This window comes from Seriola aureovittata, chromosome 7 (assembly GCF_021018895.1).
Source record: "Seriola aureovittata isolate HTS-2021-v1 ecotype China chromosome 7, ASM2101889v1, whole genome shotgun sequence".
NCBI lineage: Eukaryota > Metazoa > Chordata > Actinopteri > Carangiformes > Carangidae > Seriola > Seriola aureovittata.
The window spans coordinates 22,406,706-22,424,926 of record NC_079370.1 but is presented as its reverse complement, the minus strand read 5'-3'; the positions used below and the strand labels follow the sequence as shown (position 1 = coordinate 22,424,926).

Here is an 18,221-nt window from a genome sequence, read left to right as displayed (position 1 = left end):
ACACACATTAGATACAGCCGTGCTCTTATTTGCTTGACTCCCTTTACTGTGAAGTGTGCATCGGTGATAGTGTTATCCCAGTGAATTCAGGCTGGCAGTTGTACGAACCTTCATCAGAACACGTTTTGATGTCGAGCAGAACGTGATGTTTACACTCCACCCTGCATGGGTTTATGAAATAATGACCTGAATCAATCATTTGCGAGTCTGAAAATCTGGATGTCGTTGCGCGTATTGTTTCGGAGTGCGACTTTTGTCGAAGCAGGAGGATCGCTGCGTTGGTTGCGACGCTTCCGCTGTCGTCTTCTGGCAGAGGAAATGAGGCATATGGGCTGACATCAACAGCCCCATCAAAAACAGACATACACAAACAAACAAAGTGGCAGCAAACTGGAGGGTGGCGGGGGAGATACTGTACAGAAGTGGAATGTTTTCATGTTCTCATGCCCCACAAACAGGAGCTATTTCCCCCCCGCTGTGCAGTATATGGGGCTGATATTGCCCATGACACGGTCGGGGCTGTAAAACAGAACGCTCCCTTGATGGGCAGTTTGTGCCGTTACACCCTGTGATTTTTTTTTTTTTTTTTTTTTTTTTACGGCAGTCGAGACACGGTCTGTGTCTTTACAGGGATGGATGGCAACAGCTCGTGATGACATCTTTAAAGTAGGGTTCGGCTCATTCACGGGGCTCTTTTTGGTCTTTTATGAAATATCTGGTGACTGCCAGCCAGAGACGTCCAAGATGGAGGTTTGCCCCTGACCACAGTTGGTGATTATTCCCTTATTTTATATCAGATGACCGAGCAGAGAAATCGATACAGTGAGGTGCTAAAGAGTTTTACAGAACAGCCTCAGGGGTGGCAATCTGTAAAACCTGTAATGAAACCTGCTCACCCTGCTTTAAAAAATTTCATTAGTATAGATTTGGAGTGTGCCATGATTCTCCAAATGTAGCTTGAGCAGCTCTTCCACCCGGACAGGCGTAAAATTCTAGGAAAACATTGACTTTTGTACTTTACTAGAGGTTTTTGGGGTGATGACATTTAGCAATATCCAATACGGGTGCAAGGTATCATCTGTTTTCTGCCTCAGTCCAGCCCAAACATATCAAGTACCCATTTCAGTCTAACCCCAAGTTTGAAGTGTCAGGGTTTCTCACCTCATATTTAGATAACTGGAGCTGGTCAGAGTGGGATCTGTCTGATCGTGCTGTATCCCTGCACCTCCTCTTTCTGTCTGCCAGACCTCCAGTCCAGCACTGCTGCCAGCTCTCCTGTGGGCCGCAAACGCTTTCATCTCCACATCTACACCGCACCAGGCAGACGAGGATGCATGCAAACACACACACACACACACACACACACACACACACACACATTTACACAGCCCAGAGTGTGAGAAACACGTAATAGACACAGACAAACAATAAAACAGACCTCACAAGCAGAGCAAGTCACCACATTATCTACTCTTTTCCTCGTCGCAGTTTCCACTCTCCTTTTCCTGTCTCGCACTCGAACGACACTCTTTCACTCAAGTATCACATATCAGAGTGCGTGGCTCCCTGAGGAACAATGTGCATGCCACAGAGGAGGGATGTGTTCGCGTGATGCACATTGTTTGAAGCGGTGCTGCGTGCACTGCAGTCCTCCCTCTCCAGTGGTCTGGCTGGAGGAGCAAAGAAGGAAGGCTCGGAGCTGAACAGGGGAGCCTGAAAACATCTGGTGCACAGTTGCACTGGCTCAGCCACCAGAAGCTCCTCTCTTCTCCTCTCCTCTCCTCTCCTCCTGTTTCCACCCTCCTCTTGCTCCATCTCTGGTGGGCATCTCTACAGAGACATCGCAGCTTTTAATTACAGCTGATGATTCAGAGAGAGGCTGTGGCTTCTGACCCACTCATGTCCATGAGCGTGGACCCAGTGTGCAGACATGCAGACACAACAAAGCAGCAAGTATAGGCCTGCTGGCCCTTGGCTGTGTGTACATCTGTGAGTGTGAACTAACAGTGACAAATACGGGGGGGGGGGGGCATGCAGACGAAAAACATTATAGCCATTATAGTGGTAAGTAGAGGCCAGGGCCAACTTACCAAGGCTGTAGAGCAATGCACTCCCATCAACACCAAAGAGCAAAACGCTAAGGTGATGTCACAGATGAGCAATTGCATCTTAAAGGAGCAAGCACATTATCACAAATTGTGATGTCACCAGGTTTTAAACCAGCTTCCACAAGCCTGTCTGAGGTTATTTATGAGCTAGAAGATAAGCCCAGAATCAGGGTATTTATACATTCTGAATTAACAATTAAACTTGCCCCCAGAGTGGGCAAAATAAATCTTTTATTTTCTGCACCTAACTGTAAACACAGCACTGATATACTATAGTCTAATAAGCTTGATATGTTAGCAAATATTTACCTATTTACACATTCAGCTGACATGGAAAGGAATCGCTGGGTCGAGCGATAATTCTCTGTAGGTTCGTCAAATGACACCTTTCACCTTAAACATTGTCATTTGACCCATCGACAATAGATAAAGAATGACTCAAGCAGCTTTAAAGTATAAAAGCCAATGATACATATGTTCTTTAAAAAACCCATGTCACACTTCTGACCACCACCTATCACCCTTTAAACCGCAAGTCAGGTCACACATTCACATATTTTCATGGATGTAGTAAATGTTAACTCGTATTTAAAACCAGAAGAAATCATCTGAGACATCCTGTAAGGAGTAATGTTTTTTGAGATTCCATAGTGGTGTCTTTGTACAGACTATGCTGCTATGAACATGATATTACTGTCATTTTAAACAGTTGTAGGTAAAATTTGATAACTGGTTCTTAGTATGTGCAGCCAAATGTGTTGAACATATAGAGTGTTGATTTAAAGTGAAATTTAAAATGTAAATAGTGAAATACTGTATGTGATGTAGTTTTGTTAATTTATCCATGACACAATGCGACCTTTTCTTAATTTGGGAAGCTCACATTTGACACCTATTTACCCGTGTAGTTGTTTAGTTACTGATGTTTGCATTTAATTCCTCCACATCATTTTCCGATTGCATTTTTAAGATTTTTTGAGTCTTGTGTCATCAGAGAGAAACATCCTTTCTGTTGCCTTTTCACAGCACATAACATAATAGATCTCCAAGGACAATCTCAAGACATGATTAAGTGGTTGGTGTCATGAAACTCAACCCATTCCAGGTACCATATCAAATCCCTTCAAACGTAAATGCTCCTTCCCACTGGGTGGCAAGGTTCAGGACCGTAATCCCGACAGGCCTTGAGACAGTTCTTTCGGATTAGTGGGAGCTTAACTCTCCCTTTGATTTGATTCCTTTTCTCCTTCCCCTACTGCATCTCTGACAGCTGCCTTCTGGAGTACACAGACCTCTCCTCGGCGAGGTGAGACCCTGAAATGACCGTTGAAATTGCACTGTAATCATACGCAGCTAAAAACAACAAGAAAATGTCTGCCATATGCCTTAAAGCCCTCTGTTTGTGTTTTAGTGAGTTGAAGGGGGATTATTGACAAGAGCAGGAGAGCGGTGCCTGGATAGAGGAGCTGAGTGGCGGTGACTCTTATTGCCTGTGTCTGTGATCAGATCTGTCAGAGCCACTCAGCTGTCTGTCTGCCTGGTGTTTGACAAGTGTTTGATGCAGCACAGGCCTTAGAGGGGATCAAGCCCTTCCTGAATTGGCTTTACCTCTCTCCCCGTGCAGCAGGAGCTCTGTGAACACATCAAACATAACCCCTACGGACCCTGCCCCTTCTTCCGCTATGAACTAATGAACTATTTTTATTGAAAAATATGTGCACACTGTTGGATCATCAGAGGAGTCTGAACAGCAGTGCCCTTCGAGAGTTAGCAGAACAATCAAAGAAAACAAAAAGTGCCAGCCAGACTTGATTCCCTCATCACTGACCATTGCACGGGGATTGCGCCATGATCCTGATGGCCCCTGTCTCTGTTTTGGTGTCTAAGCCCGCCTGACTTAGCTTGGCTCCCCACTCGTTAGGGTCTGGTCCTGTTTTGGGACAGTTGTGCTCCATGTCCAAACATGTGAGGGATTTCCTCCTGGAGTCTCCCAGTAGAGAGAAGAGGGGATGAAAGGACTTGTGCAGAAATGAGATATAAAGAGGGAATCATGCTGGACAATTTCCTCCTATATCCTCCCCCGTTCCCTTAGAGACCCACAGAGACCAGGAGGATGCACACCAGGTGGAATTAGAGAGTGAAGCACGCATGCTCCAAAATACTTATGCACGAGCAGTTGTACACACGCACAGTGGAGACAGCGACTGTGAGGATCAGACATGATCACTTTGTCCTGTCTTCATAAAACCCCGCCCCCCTTAGTTACTGTTACTACACCTGTCAAGCTTCCCCTTCTTGCACAGCACATGAGCGGTTCATGAATTACAGTTGCAGATTTATCGCTCGTGATTGTTAGTAATTTTTGAAACATTGGGCTATTGATTTCTGACAAGGCTCCTCCTTTCCTGCAGATTGTGTTGGCTGATATGACAACTTTTGCAGTTTTTATCAGCCGACTAGCCAACCAAACCTAACTTTAGCTTAATGACTTAGCATAAGTCATAATCCACCAGTTTTTGATCCCTGCAGAAGACATGGCAATAAAGAAACAGTATTGTTCTTGTAATGCCATGTGGAGGTAGTTAGTCCCAGTATTATGAGGGTGGTTTTATTTCAATCTAACATAACTGTCAGCCCTGATTAGTTTAAGGCTGCTAATGTCTCATAGCACTCAGGATTGGTTCTTCACAGTGGAGAAATACTGTAATATACAGTGGATGTGGTAGTGGTGAACATTTTAGTGTAGCCTGGAACCACACAAACTGATTATTGAGATGCTTCTTGGCTTTGGAAGTAACGCTCGGTTACTAGGTAGTGAGCTTGTTAGCAATTGAGTGCAGCTTACTTTAGGCATGTCCTGCTTGGCTGAGTGTATGCTAGTGGTTTACAGTCTTGACAGTTTGCTTATAGAAAAACTCATCTATCCTTCCCTCCTCCACCTTATAACCCCAGAGGGGTGCAGAAAGCCTCCTACTCTTAGTGTACCTTATTGCGTTCCCCCTCATGGCTGGGTTAACAGCTATTTTATTCCTCTCCAGAAAGTGATGTGGTGTGCTGTAATGTAGAGGGATTGTTCATGAAGACCTAGAGGCTCACGGGTTGAGGCTGAGCCAGGTAAATCCTCAAGACAGGACCCTTCGTTGGGGGTTGACCCCCCTGTTACCTGAGGCTCAGACTTAAAGTATACTCAACAGATCCTGGAAATGCAGATTCACCCCCTCAGATAAATAATAACTGGTCCAAGTGTTTGTTTAATAGTGCTGTTGCAGGATGCGCTTTTCCTGCCTCGACGCAGCATCAGTGTGAGGTTACACAGATAATCAAACTGAACTGCCAAGTCCAGCTTTTATTAGCTCTTACTTGTTAATAGCATAGCAAAGATAAGGAACTATATTGAGCTGCAGTGGCCAGTAATAGTGCATCAGTGTAAAGACATGAAAATGTAGGTGACATTTATATCAGAAGAGCTTGAGAGTAGCTTGCTATCAAAGATTGAATAGAAGAAATAAATCCATGCTGGATCTTGTGTCTGTTGAAAATGATTAATTTCATCAGCTCAATGCAATACACTTATCGGAAACTAAGATGGATGACTATCATAACTCTGCAAGACACTTCCTGTTTTATATCACAGCATGTGGGAATTATAAGATGGATCAAAGCCTTTATAGAGATCTCGTCTTGATATAGAGGCTGTGGAAATCAAAGTCGAGTGCTGTGACCCTTTCTATCTTTGAGTAAAGACAAACAGAGTTCACATCTGTAATAACTTCCCAGCCAGAATGATGAATTTGCTACTGTATACCCCAGCAGGTTTCCTGATCTTTGCATCTGCGGTCACATTTGAAACCACTCCCTCATATGCTGCAGCTATCTTCAGCTCACTCTGCCGCGGCCCCATGCATACAACAAATACAAAAACAAACAGGCCCACACCAGCGGCAAGCCCTCGGGAACATCAGCGCGGGGCCTCCCTTTGAGAAGTGCTGAGCTTTATATTTTTCTCATCAGAAATGAAACACAACATTAAGCCATTCATTAAAGTCAACTAAAGCTAATTATCCCTCATTTACCCAAGAGCCCGTGGGGCAGGAGAGCCCCATATACTTAGGCCCAGATGTGTCGATGAGTCAGTCGGGAGATAGCAGACCGCAGAGGGGGCTGCTCACTTCTCTCTGAGTCCTGTGGTTTCGAGGCGCATCAGACTCAGCGGGCCAGTCGCGATGCTTGCTCACTGCCTGGCTGCTGACGTTACCCTCACGACACCAGGGGCTGTGTAAAGCCCAATGCAATACAGCACCATTTAGTGGAGAAAAAAAAAAAAGTCGATAATGATCCATTACATGCCTTCATTCAAAACTGAAAAATGAAGAGCGACTATCCTACCTCACGAGCTGGCACAGTTTCTAAGTTTCGCAGAGACTGAGTCGGACAAACGGCAGGCCTCCACTCAAATGACCTGTCGTAGCTGCAGGGGGCGACAGTGTGCATATAGATTCCTGCTTTAAAGTTAAAATACAAATCTTAGCATTTTGGCAGCTCCAACTGGAAGCGGGAAAACTGTAACAGTTGGCAGGATGTCATACCCCAGAAACCATACAACGTCATGTGATTTAACTCCTCAGAGCTAATTCTTCTTCTCAGTGTCTGGTATACCCCCACCAGACATTTAGAAATAATGGCTCAACCACTTTACCACGAGGATGATGAAATCTAGCCTTTGTTGCTGAGACCAGTTGTCTGAGCATGAGGCATCTGCTCACTGCAGTTCAGGAGAGGCATGTGAAGTTTGTATTAAACCCCTTCTGCGTGTGGTGAATATGAAGCTGTTACTGGAAGCTGCTTTGGGCAAAAAGGTTACAACAGTGATGAGATACTATTCCCTGTTGACTCCTCACTTTGCAATCGGGGCTAAAAAGCCAGGTGTATTTTTCCCTATAAATCACGCCTAGTGCAGCTTTAAACTAATAAACGTTACATGGATTGGTAAGAAACCATCTGGTCCTGTGTGGAGCTCTTTTTTAACTTCCCCCGATCCAGAGAGTTAGAGCTGCAGTCGTCATGTTTTGCAGTAGAGTCCAGAAAAAGTCTATGTACAGCTATTGTGTTCAGTGAAATGCGTGATGAAAATCAATGAAAAACTAAATGTTGACCATATTAGTTAACATGGACTGATAGCCCTTTTAGATTATTGTTTTGGAGTTGCGGAGGTTATAAAAATTATTTTGAAAATTTTATGAAAATTTATGCAGAACCAGAAAACCATGGACACGAGAATTTTTTTTACAGCTCATGGTAAAATCCTGCTTTATGTGAACCAGCCACTATTGTGATATTCAAGAGTAGCTGGTTAGTTAGTATATCAAGCTGATAACTAAAAGGTCAAGTTTCCACACTAGTGCTGCACAGTAAAGCATTTATTAACACATTTCAGAGATGTGGTTACTTCTTGAAGCATCTGCTCCAACGGACAGATGAAAATCATTTGGATCAAATGGATCATTTTTGGAGACTGTAACCCTCCTCATATCAATATGTGAATCAAATTATTATTATTTCATTTGAGGTTTGACAGGTGTTCTTTTATTTACATCATCCTGTTGCACCCTATCCTTGTGCTGTAGTTAAATGCCACCCGACCTATCCACAACAGTAGTGGATGGAAACATGCAGTAATGTGCATTTTCTTCAATACTTTAATTATGTTAATTTTAGATGGAAACTTGACTTAGGTACAGGACTTCTGGAGCAATGTCCTGTTTTCTGTTTTGAAGCCTGTTGAATGCAAAAGATGTGATGTTTGGAGTTTAGAAGGTTTAGAGACTTGGTTGTTCAAAGGTACTTTTGACAGAGCTGGTAACAAAAGTAAAATAACTAGCTAATTACATTTGCTGTTTAGTTATGTAATTACCTTGCCTTGCGTAATAAGCAATGATAAATTGGTTTAAATTTGTCATTACATTTGTCCAACATCACACAGATGTTTAAAGAGTTTTAATGTACAGCTTCAGCGCAACACTGAATATCAACCTTAGATGTATTTAGAGGATTACAATACAGTTGCAGCATCAAAGTGTATCTTGGAAACCTGAGAAATCATAACTCGAAGTTTCCAGCTTGGAAATCTGACCTAAGAGATCCTTCCATTGCATTTTCCCCAGTACAGTAGGAAGAAGTAGTTCCTAACTTTCCAACATTTCTGAAACACTGTGTAAGTGTTTAAGTGAAGGTATGGTAGAGGAAATAGCTCTGGAAAGCCAGATCTTACTGTTGAGTTTTTTTGGAAGTTGGCCTAATTAAACATCTGTCATGGAAGGTTTCTACTTGATAACCCGCCTCTGAGCACTCGAGCCAGAGGTGGTAACCCAAACAGCGCAAGGGAACAGTTACCATATTGTGAAACGCAGCAGAGCATGACTTTGAACTCTGGGTAGACTGATGGAGAAGAAGTTTAATGTGCTGGGTCATCATCTGCTCTGTAACCTTCCAGGGCAGGTTGTGGCTGCTCCTTGCTGGTGTGATTGACCTTCTCCAGAGGGGAAAAAGCACGCTGTCTGCACTGACCACCGGGCGTATTAATCACCGTGTCAGTCATGCATGTTTTGCCGGGACTTCTCCGCTTAGAGACGTTAATCTCCGAATCGGGTTTTCGCTTTAACTTATTGTCAGTGAAAAGGAGCATCAAAGAGTGGAGCGGTGAGCTAACCTGCTTTTTTAATCTCCGCGCAGATCCTCCACTGGGTCGTAGATGAGAAGATAATGACCGACCTAATCCCAACATTAGCTTTTTAAATCGGAATGTGTATGTTTTAAATCATTCTCGCCTAGCAGCATGGTGATAGTAAGCAGAGCATGGGGGAAAGGGAATGACAGAATGAAAGAGTGAATGAAAGAGTGTGATCCAGAGTAACCTTGTTAGGGCTAAGTGACGCTGTGCAGAGAGCCTCTTGTCAGTTGGTTGGCAAGATGAGCTTCTTGTAAATGATTGTCCTCTCTGTCAAAAGGCTGATTTCTTTTTTCCTACATCTGACGTCTGTGTCTCTCTCCCACTTGTTTTCTTCTCAAATATTGTAGCTTTTTCACTCCGTCCAGATCCGGGTCTGTTACAAATTTCTGCCTTTTTTACACTTTAGCTTTATTTTCATCTGTATCATGTTCTGCTCTGACTCTGAAGTCGAATCAGCCTTCTGCAAAAATTTCCCTCCAGGCAGACAGCAGCACAAAGCGCCATTAAAAGTTTTTGGCCTACCTCTGGCCCACGCCTTTATGAACTATGGGTGACTTGAGGTCATACAACTGTGTCCCACCTATAAATCAAGCGAAAACTTAGTTCAGCAGCAGTATAGATCAGTGTCAGCGTCCGTAACCTTTTCCCAGACAGAGGAGTTGTCGGTGTGTGAGTAAAGAGAGCACTGGCTGGCTACAGATCCTTTCCCCTTCACAGCATTATAAATGTATGTGTGAGGAGGCCCTTAATGGCTGCTAATCCAATTTCTGCCACTGAAATCAAATCTCACTGGCGCCAGTAGTTCTCTCCTTCCCTCACAAATAATGGCCTCCGCTTTGGCCTGTTTATGAAAAAGACGAGCCGCCAAAAATTCCGGCTTTACCTTCCTTAAGTCCACCTGAATCTTCTTCAAAATTGTTTGGATTTTTTTTTTTTTCTGCGCACCCCATCCCAGCCCCCCCCCCCCCCCCCCCTCCTCCCTCCTCCGTGTCCCACGAAAGTTATTAATTGACCGTCTGCGTCGAGTGGAGGGATGGGGTAACAGGAGAGCAGGGGAGAGTTTTTCAGCAGTATAGGATCCCATTTACCGTATGTCTTAATGCCTTCTCGAGGTCAGCAATCGATTTTTCTCAAACCACAAGCAATGGAGATAAGATTAGGCCTTGAGTTCCTGCAATGCCGACGAGGCCGTTAGTGGATGAAATCACTTGGCCTGTGCCGACAGTCGGTGCATTGCTCTTTTTTAGCAGGTCATGGCCTCTGTGATTATAGGGTAACGTATAGATACCCCAACAGTAGTCTCAAGGCCGGCGAAGCGAGTCTCTTTTCTTTGGTTGAGAACTCTTCGGTGACAAAAGAGCCTGATTTCAGAGGAATACGACACTGTTTCACGACGCAGACTTTCTCTCATGTAAACTTATACATATTCTTGATTTTGGTCCCCTTTTCCAAAACAAAGATATTAGCTTTGACACAGATGATGGGAGCTTTGGCTTTGGCTTCCTTCCCCCTGGATATGGATTTGACTGATTATCTTTCAGTGCATCAGTTGGACAAGTAGTCATATTGCCGTTCCGCAAGGAGATATTATTCTGGAGTGCAAGCCTAATAATATGATACGTATAATAGCGCTTAACTCTTAGTTGGATCTTCACCATGCAGTCGGCTCAATTATTGCTGAGAGCCTCAAATAGCATCGCAGGGACACGGAGGGGAAAGGGAGAAGGAGAATGATGGGGAAGAAAAAGCAAAAGCGGTGGATCCCGACTGGCTTTGAGAGGTTATTGAGGACCGTCCACCACAGTGCGTGCAGAGGAGTTTAATATTTCTTTGCTCTCTGGTTTGGCAGCTGAAAAGATTGGAAATGACACTAAGTGTTTCTCAAGCTCGCATAGGTGATATAGAAGCTCGCAATCACTGACGCACAGGCATAAAGAGCATGTATATCATTCACACATGCATGCGCGCACGTACACACACGGACACATAAAAGAATTCCACAAAGGTCATTTTTGACAGCGGTAAACAACCGCCCCCACCACAGGCTCTGCTTCTGATTCAGAATTACAAAACATTTTGATTTGCTCTTGAGATTTTTTTTTTTTGTTTGTTTGATTTACTTTTAATTTCAAATGTCAAGCTGGCAGAGGAAGATTGTATCTATGAGGGAAAACTAAACATTGGTGAAATTATGGTTTGCTGTAGTGATAGTAAACGCAGCCAGAACGGAAAGAAAAGTATAAAGAGGGATTATAATTTCTGATAAAAGCCATATTCTTTTGATTTGACCCGTACTGTGCCAGTTACGACGTAAAACAAAGACAGAAAAATGATTTGAAACCTACCGTGCCTTCCAAGACAAAATTATCTTTACATGCTCTAAGATTTATGAATTTGTTCTTGGTTTTGAAAGCAATTGAGATGACTTAATCATTTCTTTCCAGGCAAATTAAACCGTTTCCTCTGTGAACCCTGGTAATCAGCTTAAGTGATTACATCGGTCGTAAATATGAGATGATGAAAGCTCAGTGTTCAGAGTGCATACTGCCCTGAGGAAAAGCTAAATGGGAGTTCTTGGGTAGATATGATAGACCATCTCAATAGGACTCTATCACATACTGGGGGAAGGGGCTTATGTGGAGATTGGTTGCCCTCTAGCTGTCAGCACGGAGATTGGGTTATGAAATATGGTCTAACTTTGGTGAGGAGCTGAGTTTATGAAGTGCCATCAGCTAGTTTGAAGAGTTTGAGCTGAAGGAGAAAACACATAGATAATGCTGGTGCAGTACTGAGAAGCCTGATTAGTATTCAGCTTCCGCAGGAAAGGCTGGTGAATCATACAAATCTGAACTTGTCAGTATCTTCTTTACAAACAAATGAAATCTTCCAGGACTGGTAAAAGCCTGTGATGGGTATGTTTTCTGCTGAGAGCTACAGCATGGACCTGAACTGTCAGTACTCCTGGAGATTGTACAGTATCTTTACAATATCCAGAAACATGTAATTTATCAGGGTACAATTTAAAAGTGACGACTGGAAAGTATCAGGGATCAGCATAGTATATATTTGGTTCCTGCTATAAAGACGTCCATAACTTTGTTTTGTATATTCCATATGTGGCATGATAATTTGACTTGCAGACTGTCTTGACAGCTGTTATCAACTTACAGCGAAAGACTCAACAAGGAACAAAAAAAAAAAAAGCCTTGGAAACAAAGCTGCAGGCAGAGAGCTGTGCAGAGGGAGTGAAGCTGAGAAACAGGGGCCTAAAGTTTTCAGATAAAAAGGTTGCAATGCTATAAAATCTTCATTTCATGGTCCTTCTGAGCTGATCATTTTACCCCCCAAATCACTTCCTTAGAACCTATATAGTTAATATCTAAAAGATAAAGTTTCTGCATTCTCCCTTTAATCTTTATAAAAAGGAGGAAAAAATGCATTATATTACCAATAAAAGTTCAAGCCTTTTTCCCCATTCTATGTAGTTTGTTAATTTGATACAGTCCATAGCTCATAAGGATTAAAAGTGTGCCTACTTATGTATGTCTGTCTATTTGTCTACTATTAATGTGGCTGTAATTAATAAAATTAATTAATTTACATTTAATATATTAAAATGTGTGATTTAAAGTAGAGCGACCACATGAAAACACATGATTCCCACTGGATTCAAAAACTGAGATAGCAGCTTTGGAGCTTTGGAGTTTAGCTACGTGTTTATTTAACTATGTGAATATCGTCAGCTCATGAAAATTGATATTTTTCATTTACTGGAAGCAGCTGGGGAAAAATGAACAAGTACATGTAGTTTAAGTTTTAGCTAAGGCTAGCTAGCTTTCACTTGACATAGCCCCAGGATCGTATCAAGTTGGCTGTCTCTGTGGCAGAAAGAGTCCGGAGATGATCTAAACCAGAGGACAGTTACTGCAGTTTGTCTTGTTTTTAGCTCAGGTAATTACTGCGAAAACCTTTCTTTCATAGAAATCATACATTATTTATTTGGTACATATTCACATAGTAAAACATGTCAAAAGCCAGATTCACATCTTCACTCAGTTTTTGGAGTTACTGCAGTTTACCATATGCAGGCTAAACACATGTGGGTCTTTGTCTTGTTACCCCGTTGCCCCTTTCACATGTATGTTATAGTCTCTTATTGTTATAGTAAAAGCAAATAAGACAACCATGAAAAAAGGAATGAAGCAAGGAAAGAGGGAAAGAGTGAAGTGATGTGATTCACCCAAATAATAATGATCACAAAGCTTTAAAAAGTTGTTGTATCAGTATAAAACAATTAATCAATGAACCCATGAAAGCGATGTGTTTATACCTGTTGACCTCAGTAGGTCAGTCTGCTGCCTGAATTTGTTTCTTTCTCGCAGTTCTGTGTGTGTGTGTGCGTCATGAATGCTGTTACAGAGAGCGTAAAACTCTTTGGATTACAGATCTCCTGCCCAGTCCTGAACTAGCCAGGAAAACTACTTTTTAACTTAACTCTCACATATTTATTTGTGTTTCAAGCAATTGCTGTAAATGCAGGCCTTTTCTGTTTAAATGCAGCCTTGCGTCCAAGGAATGGCCCATGAGGGCTTTGCCTGTTACAGAGGGAGTTTAATGCTGCACAATGTACTTTATTGCCGTCAAATGTAATTCATCTTGAGTTGATTGCTCTGAAAGCCATGTTTATCAGGCACCTAGCAACACTGTTTTGAATGAAAATTACCTCTTTAAAGAGCAATTAGGAAAACGAACCTATAGGCCAAATGCCTTTCAGCTCCAGATTTACTTTAACAAACATTATTGTACCATAAGTCACGCAAAGAATCTAAAGTGGCATCAGCTAAGCAAGTGTACAAAGTCTTCTGGTAATATGTTTCAATTGAAGGGCATGAGATTTTGGTGGAAGTGATGTGAAAGTTGTTTTTCAAAGGGTGAGTTTAACTAGGAGCTGTGTGCGAGAAGCTTTATTACCATGGCTCGGATTGGCAATGTGACTCAAAATAACAAGATTAAATTAATTGCAGGAAATAGCTCTGAGATTGTTTTGATGTTTGCATGCATCTGTATTATTCATTGGGAGACCTTATTAGCAGAGCAATATCTTGCTTTCTCATGCATGTCGGCTTAAACGAGTGAATATTTTCAAATCTACCTCACAGTGTAGCCCTGAGAATGGGAAATAGGTCTTTTGTAGGGGCGCTTAAAAGGCCACTGCAATGCCAGCGTTTATGAGAAGGCAATTAGAGATAAAGCCACATTTAACACTCTTACCTATTTTTCGTGAGAGAAAAAGCTTGAACAAGTGCAAGTAATAAGACCCAGAGTGAGGCAACGAGGGCCTGCATTCGAGACTTGTTTTTCTGTAGCACTTTCCTGTGCTTCCCCCTCAGCGAACCATAGCATGGCTTGTTTCTTTGTGTTCTAGATCAGGATCCAGATAGCGTCTCATCATCCAAGCCTTACTCCACTTTTCCCCCCATTAGATTTTCTTTTCCCTTAAATTCCCTCACACTCACCCCCCCCCCCCCTCCCTCGCACACATACATCTCGCACACACACCTCGTTATCTTATTTGTGGCCTTGGCAGCCAGATTGTTGCTTTGTGGTTCGGTAGCCAGAGTTTTCTCTGTCGCAGAGAGCCGTGGGTGCAGAACCTCCACCACACAAGCTTCCATGAGAGCAGGAAGTCAGTTCCCAGCATGCCTTGCCCATCGCAGTGAAACCTGGGATGTATTAACCTTGGGCTGGGGGGCCTTTCCAACTTGGAAAGAGAGTTATGCAACTTCCCATAGTTATCTCCCCACTCTATTGCAGTGACAGTGAAAAGTGTTGGTCTGAACAGACCTTTGTTTAAAACTGAGGTTCAGTCCTGAGGGTTGGAGCAAACAAAGACCTGATATGTGATGTCCCCGCATACTGCATAGGGTTATCTTCTTTATGTAATGCAGCCTTCTTCATTGGCAAAAGTTACACGACTTGTAATGCATCACTATCAACACTCAAAGCACACCTCCAATCCTGCTGATTCTTTTGAGAAACTTGCAGTTAAAGTCAAATTTTCTTTTCCAAGTGTTTATCTTCCTATTCCATTGCCTTTATCAAATTTAACTGTTGGCCAGTGTAATCAAATCCAAGCTCAACTCTCAAATCCTGAGTTCTCCAGCCCAAAATAAGCAGGTTGAGCTCATGAAATCCATCCCCCAGCAGTCTGTTGTGTGACTGTGCTTTTACATATTCCTGTTTTACAGTAAAATCAATAAAGTGGAGCTCACAGGTCATTAATCTGTTGCTTTTAAAACCAAACCTCGGCACCCATCAATATGTTGCATCATCCCATCGGTGGCTGTTTTGTAAGCCGATGATCAGGTAGAAATTTAACATAATGTTGAAAAAACTGTCCAAATGTTCAAGTGTGAGCGCCATGATTAATACCACAGCACCGTCCCTGGTGCACTTAAAGCAAATATGCTTAGTACAGCCCCACACAGTTGCCAACAGTCTCTTTATAGTAAGGCCAGGTCAACGAGGTTATGGGATGAAACGGTTTTTCTGTGGAAGAAAAGACTTGCATGAATCTCATCACAAGAGAATACCTGAATTCATTTTTCTCATGGAGGCCTCACAGCTTCTGGTCAGTTAGCAATCAGTAAAACATATTTCTGTTAAAATAGCAGAGGATTTATTGGACTTCAAGCCCGGTGGATTACATGCCATGTGGTCGGTTTGCGATAATTACATGAAACACAAAGAATAAACACGTAAGCGTAATATTACGGTGGCCCTGAGAGCTCAATGTACTGCAACTTAAGAAAAACACATACAAATACACACTACACAACCAAATACAGAAATAGAGCTCAAAGCGCCACTGTATAGTATGGGAATTAAGAGCACCCGTATAGTGATATAATATTACCAAACAACTTTACAGTTGATCAAGTTACCACACAGTAATTGATACAGGATGGTCGTTACTTGGAGTGTGAGTAGTACTGAGTTACGGGATAACCATTTTTCCCTTTCTCCCTCTTTACTCCCAGGTGGCTCAGGGAAGCACCGACCCAAAGAACCAAAGAAGAAGAACAAGCAAAGGCTGCGGTTTCGGGCCCAGAACCAGCACAGTGACCACTTGGCCTCTGCACGCTCCAGCCAGTGAGGACTGAAACTACCCATTGAGCAAAGAACCAACGCAAAGCTGCTAGCCGCTGCTGCACCCATATTCTGACCGACGACTATCACGAATCCCACCACCTCCCCACCTGCCTCCCAGCCCTCCCTCCCACCTCCCCCGCTGCCCCTACAGGACACGGCTCTCACTCATAAATCTGTCACTGCAAAAATATATGTCTAACGTAGGATATCAGTATCAACACACTAAACACACGCTTCATGTCTCTGCCTCCCGCTGCTTCTCCCCCTACTGCAGTGACCCGCCAGGTGACTCTGTTCCCCCTGCCCCAACCCTTGCCTTGCCTTGTGGACCTTTACAGTTGACATTACTGAACTCATTTCCCATCATTAACAATGTCATTAACCATCCGGGTTGATGGAAGATGGACAGGCAAACCAGAGACTGTGGAGATGGGAGAGCCAGATAGAGGGAGGTTGATAAAGAGAGGTAGTGAGGGAAGCTAAACTGCTCGCGGAAACGCCGGGTGGGGGGGAGGTTGAACCAGGGAGGATGAACAAAAAGATGGAGGATGAAGAGGCAGAAGAGATTTGGCTGAAGCAAATGATGCTGATGGACAAGAAAATGGCATCTTGAACTGAAAGAGACTGTTTTTTGTTCCTATATTTATGTCAAAGCTACCCTCACCTTCCCTCTAAATGGAGACGGAGTGTTCCCATGTGTGGCCTTTATGTTATGTACATTTTTGAGAGTAATATTAAAGAAATTACCATGCATAGTTGCAAAGTATTTTATTCTCAGCACAAACTGTTTACGTTCAGACCGCTTTATGCTCTAACTGTATAGTGTGGATAAAAAAAGAAGAAATTTAGTTGTTCGACTAGCATGGCAACAGACTCATGTACATAGTTTATCTAATTATGAAAGCTTATTACTGTATTTTCAGTATTGACTCGTTCACCGTTCTAAATGTTTTAGAGATAAAAAGGTTATAATACCAAGCTACAGATTAAAATGATTAAAAACAAATAATAAACATAGCCGCCACATAGCTATTTCATTTATATGGTATATATTTGATTTATTTATTAATTCTATTTTGTACTTTTTTTTGTTCAGTGAGAATTTTGCCTCATACTGTTACTCTTATATGCTGAAATATTCTTTGAGTTCCTTATAACAGTGCATATCTTTAACATGTGGAAAAAGGTTTCTGTCTGATGTCACGCAAAGTGTTGTATTATTCATTTGACCTCATCTACTGATTTCAATGTTTTAAAGAAGAAGAAAAAACGACAAACTATGCTTTGACATATTCTAGGTTTAATAATTAGGATCCAGCAAATGTATGGTCATAGGACTGCATATGTGTACATTGTGTTTTATTAAAATACACTTCATGTGACTGTATGATGAAGCCTTCATTATTGTCTATGGTTATAATATATGTGGCTAAACTCCGAAACTGCTGTTTCCTTGTCTCACTCAGTGTACAATTATGTGATTTCAAAACCATTTGTGAAATCCATCATGTCGCACTGCATGACACAAGTTCTACCTCCAGCCAAAGGATTGGATATGCTCGATTGGGCCTTAACTGCATGACGGCACTGTTAAGGGTTTGTAATTCACTATGACGTAGCCTCGTGAATGCTACAAAACCCCGTGCATGTCGTTGGTGGCTCATTCATTTCCACCATCGCACTGTAACGCCCTAACAACATGCATTTGGCGGTGGCACTTGTCTTTCATCACGCACACACATTCGATCACCTCTTTATGTGATGCACGTCGCACTTATTCACTTTTATGGTCCTCAAAACATCAAAAAACCACTTATAAAAGTCTTATATGGGCAAAGAGAAAATGTTTTAATGCAAGTCACGGCTAATTTAGCCCGAGATCCACACTGTATAATTATTATCCCAAAGGAGAAAAAAATCCAAATCTGCCAGACAGCTCATGGATGCACGGTAACAGATGAATCACATTGTGTCACATATATATCATCCTGGGAGACACAGACCACAGTCTTCCTGCTCTGGTTAACCCCCCAAAATCACACATGATATTTCCATAGGGAGGCTGTCCGTGTTGAAATATCCCACTCTTTATGTGCTCCATGTCTACCTTGAGGCCTAATGCTCAGCAGTTTTAAGTGCCTGAACATCTTTCACAGGTGTTCAAAGCGCCACGGTATATGTTTCACAGGAGGCTATTCATTTTCACAGCTTAACACTTCCACTGTGACAATTGT

General features: G+C 42.5%; 1 protein-coding gene across 3 annotated transcripts in view; it reads left to right on the top strand.

Annotated features, from left to right (window-relative positions):
- The window catches only part of rspo2 (R-spondin 2), a 58,268-nt gene extending 40,894 nt beyond the window's left edge, over nt 1–17,374 (top strand). For all 3 annotated transcript variants that reach the window (XM_056379680.1, XM_056379678.1, XM_056379679.1), the window contains exon 6: nt 15,876–17,374. In XM_056379680.1, coding sequence (XP_056235655.1) covers nt 15,876–15,991 — 116 coding nt within the window. In that variant the 3' untranslated portion in view covers nt 15,992–17,374. The remainder of the gene's footprint in view (nt 1–15,875) is intronic.
- Nucleotides 17,375–18,221: the final 847 nt, after the last annotated feature.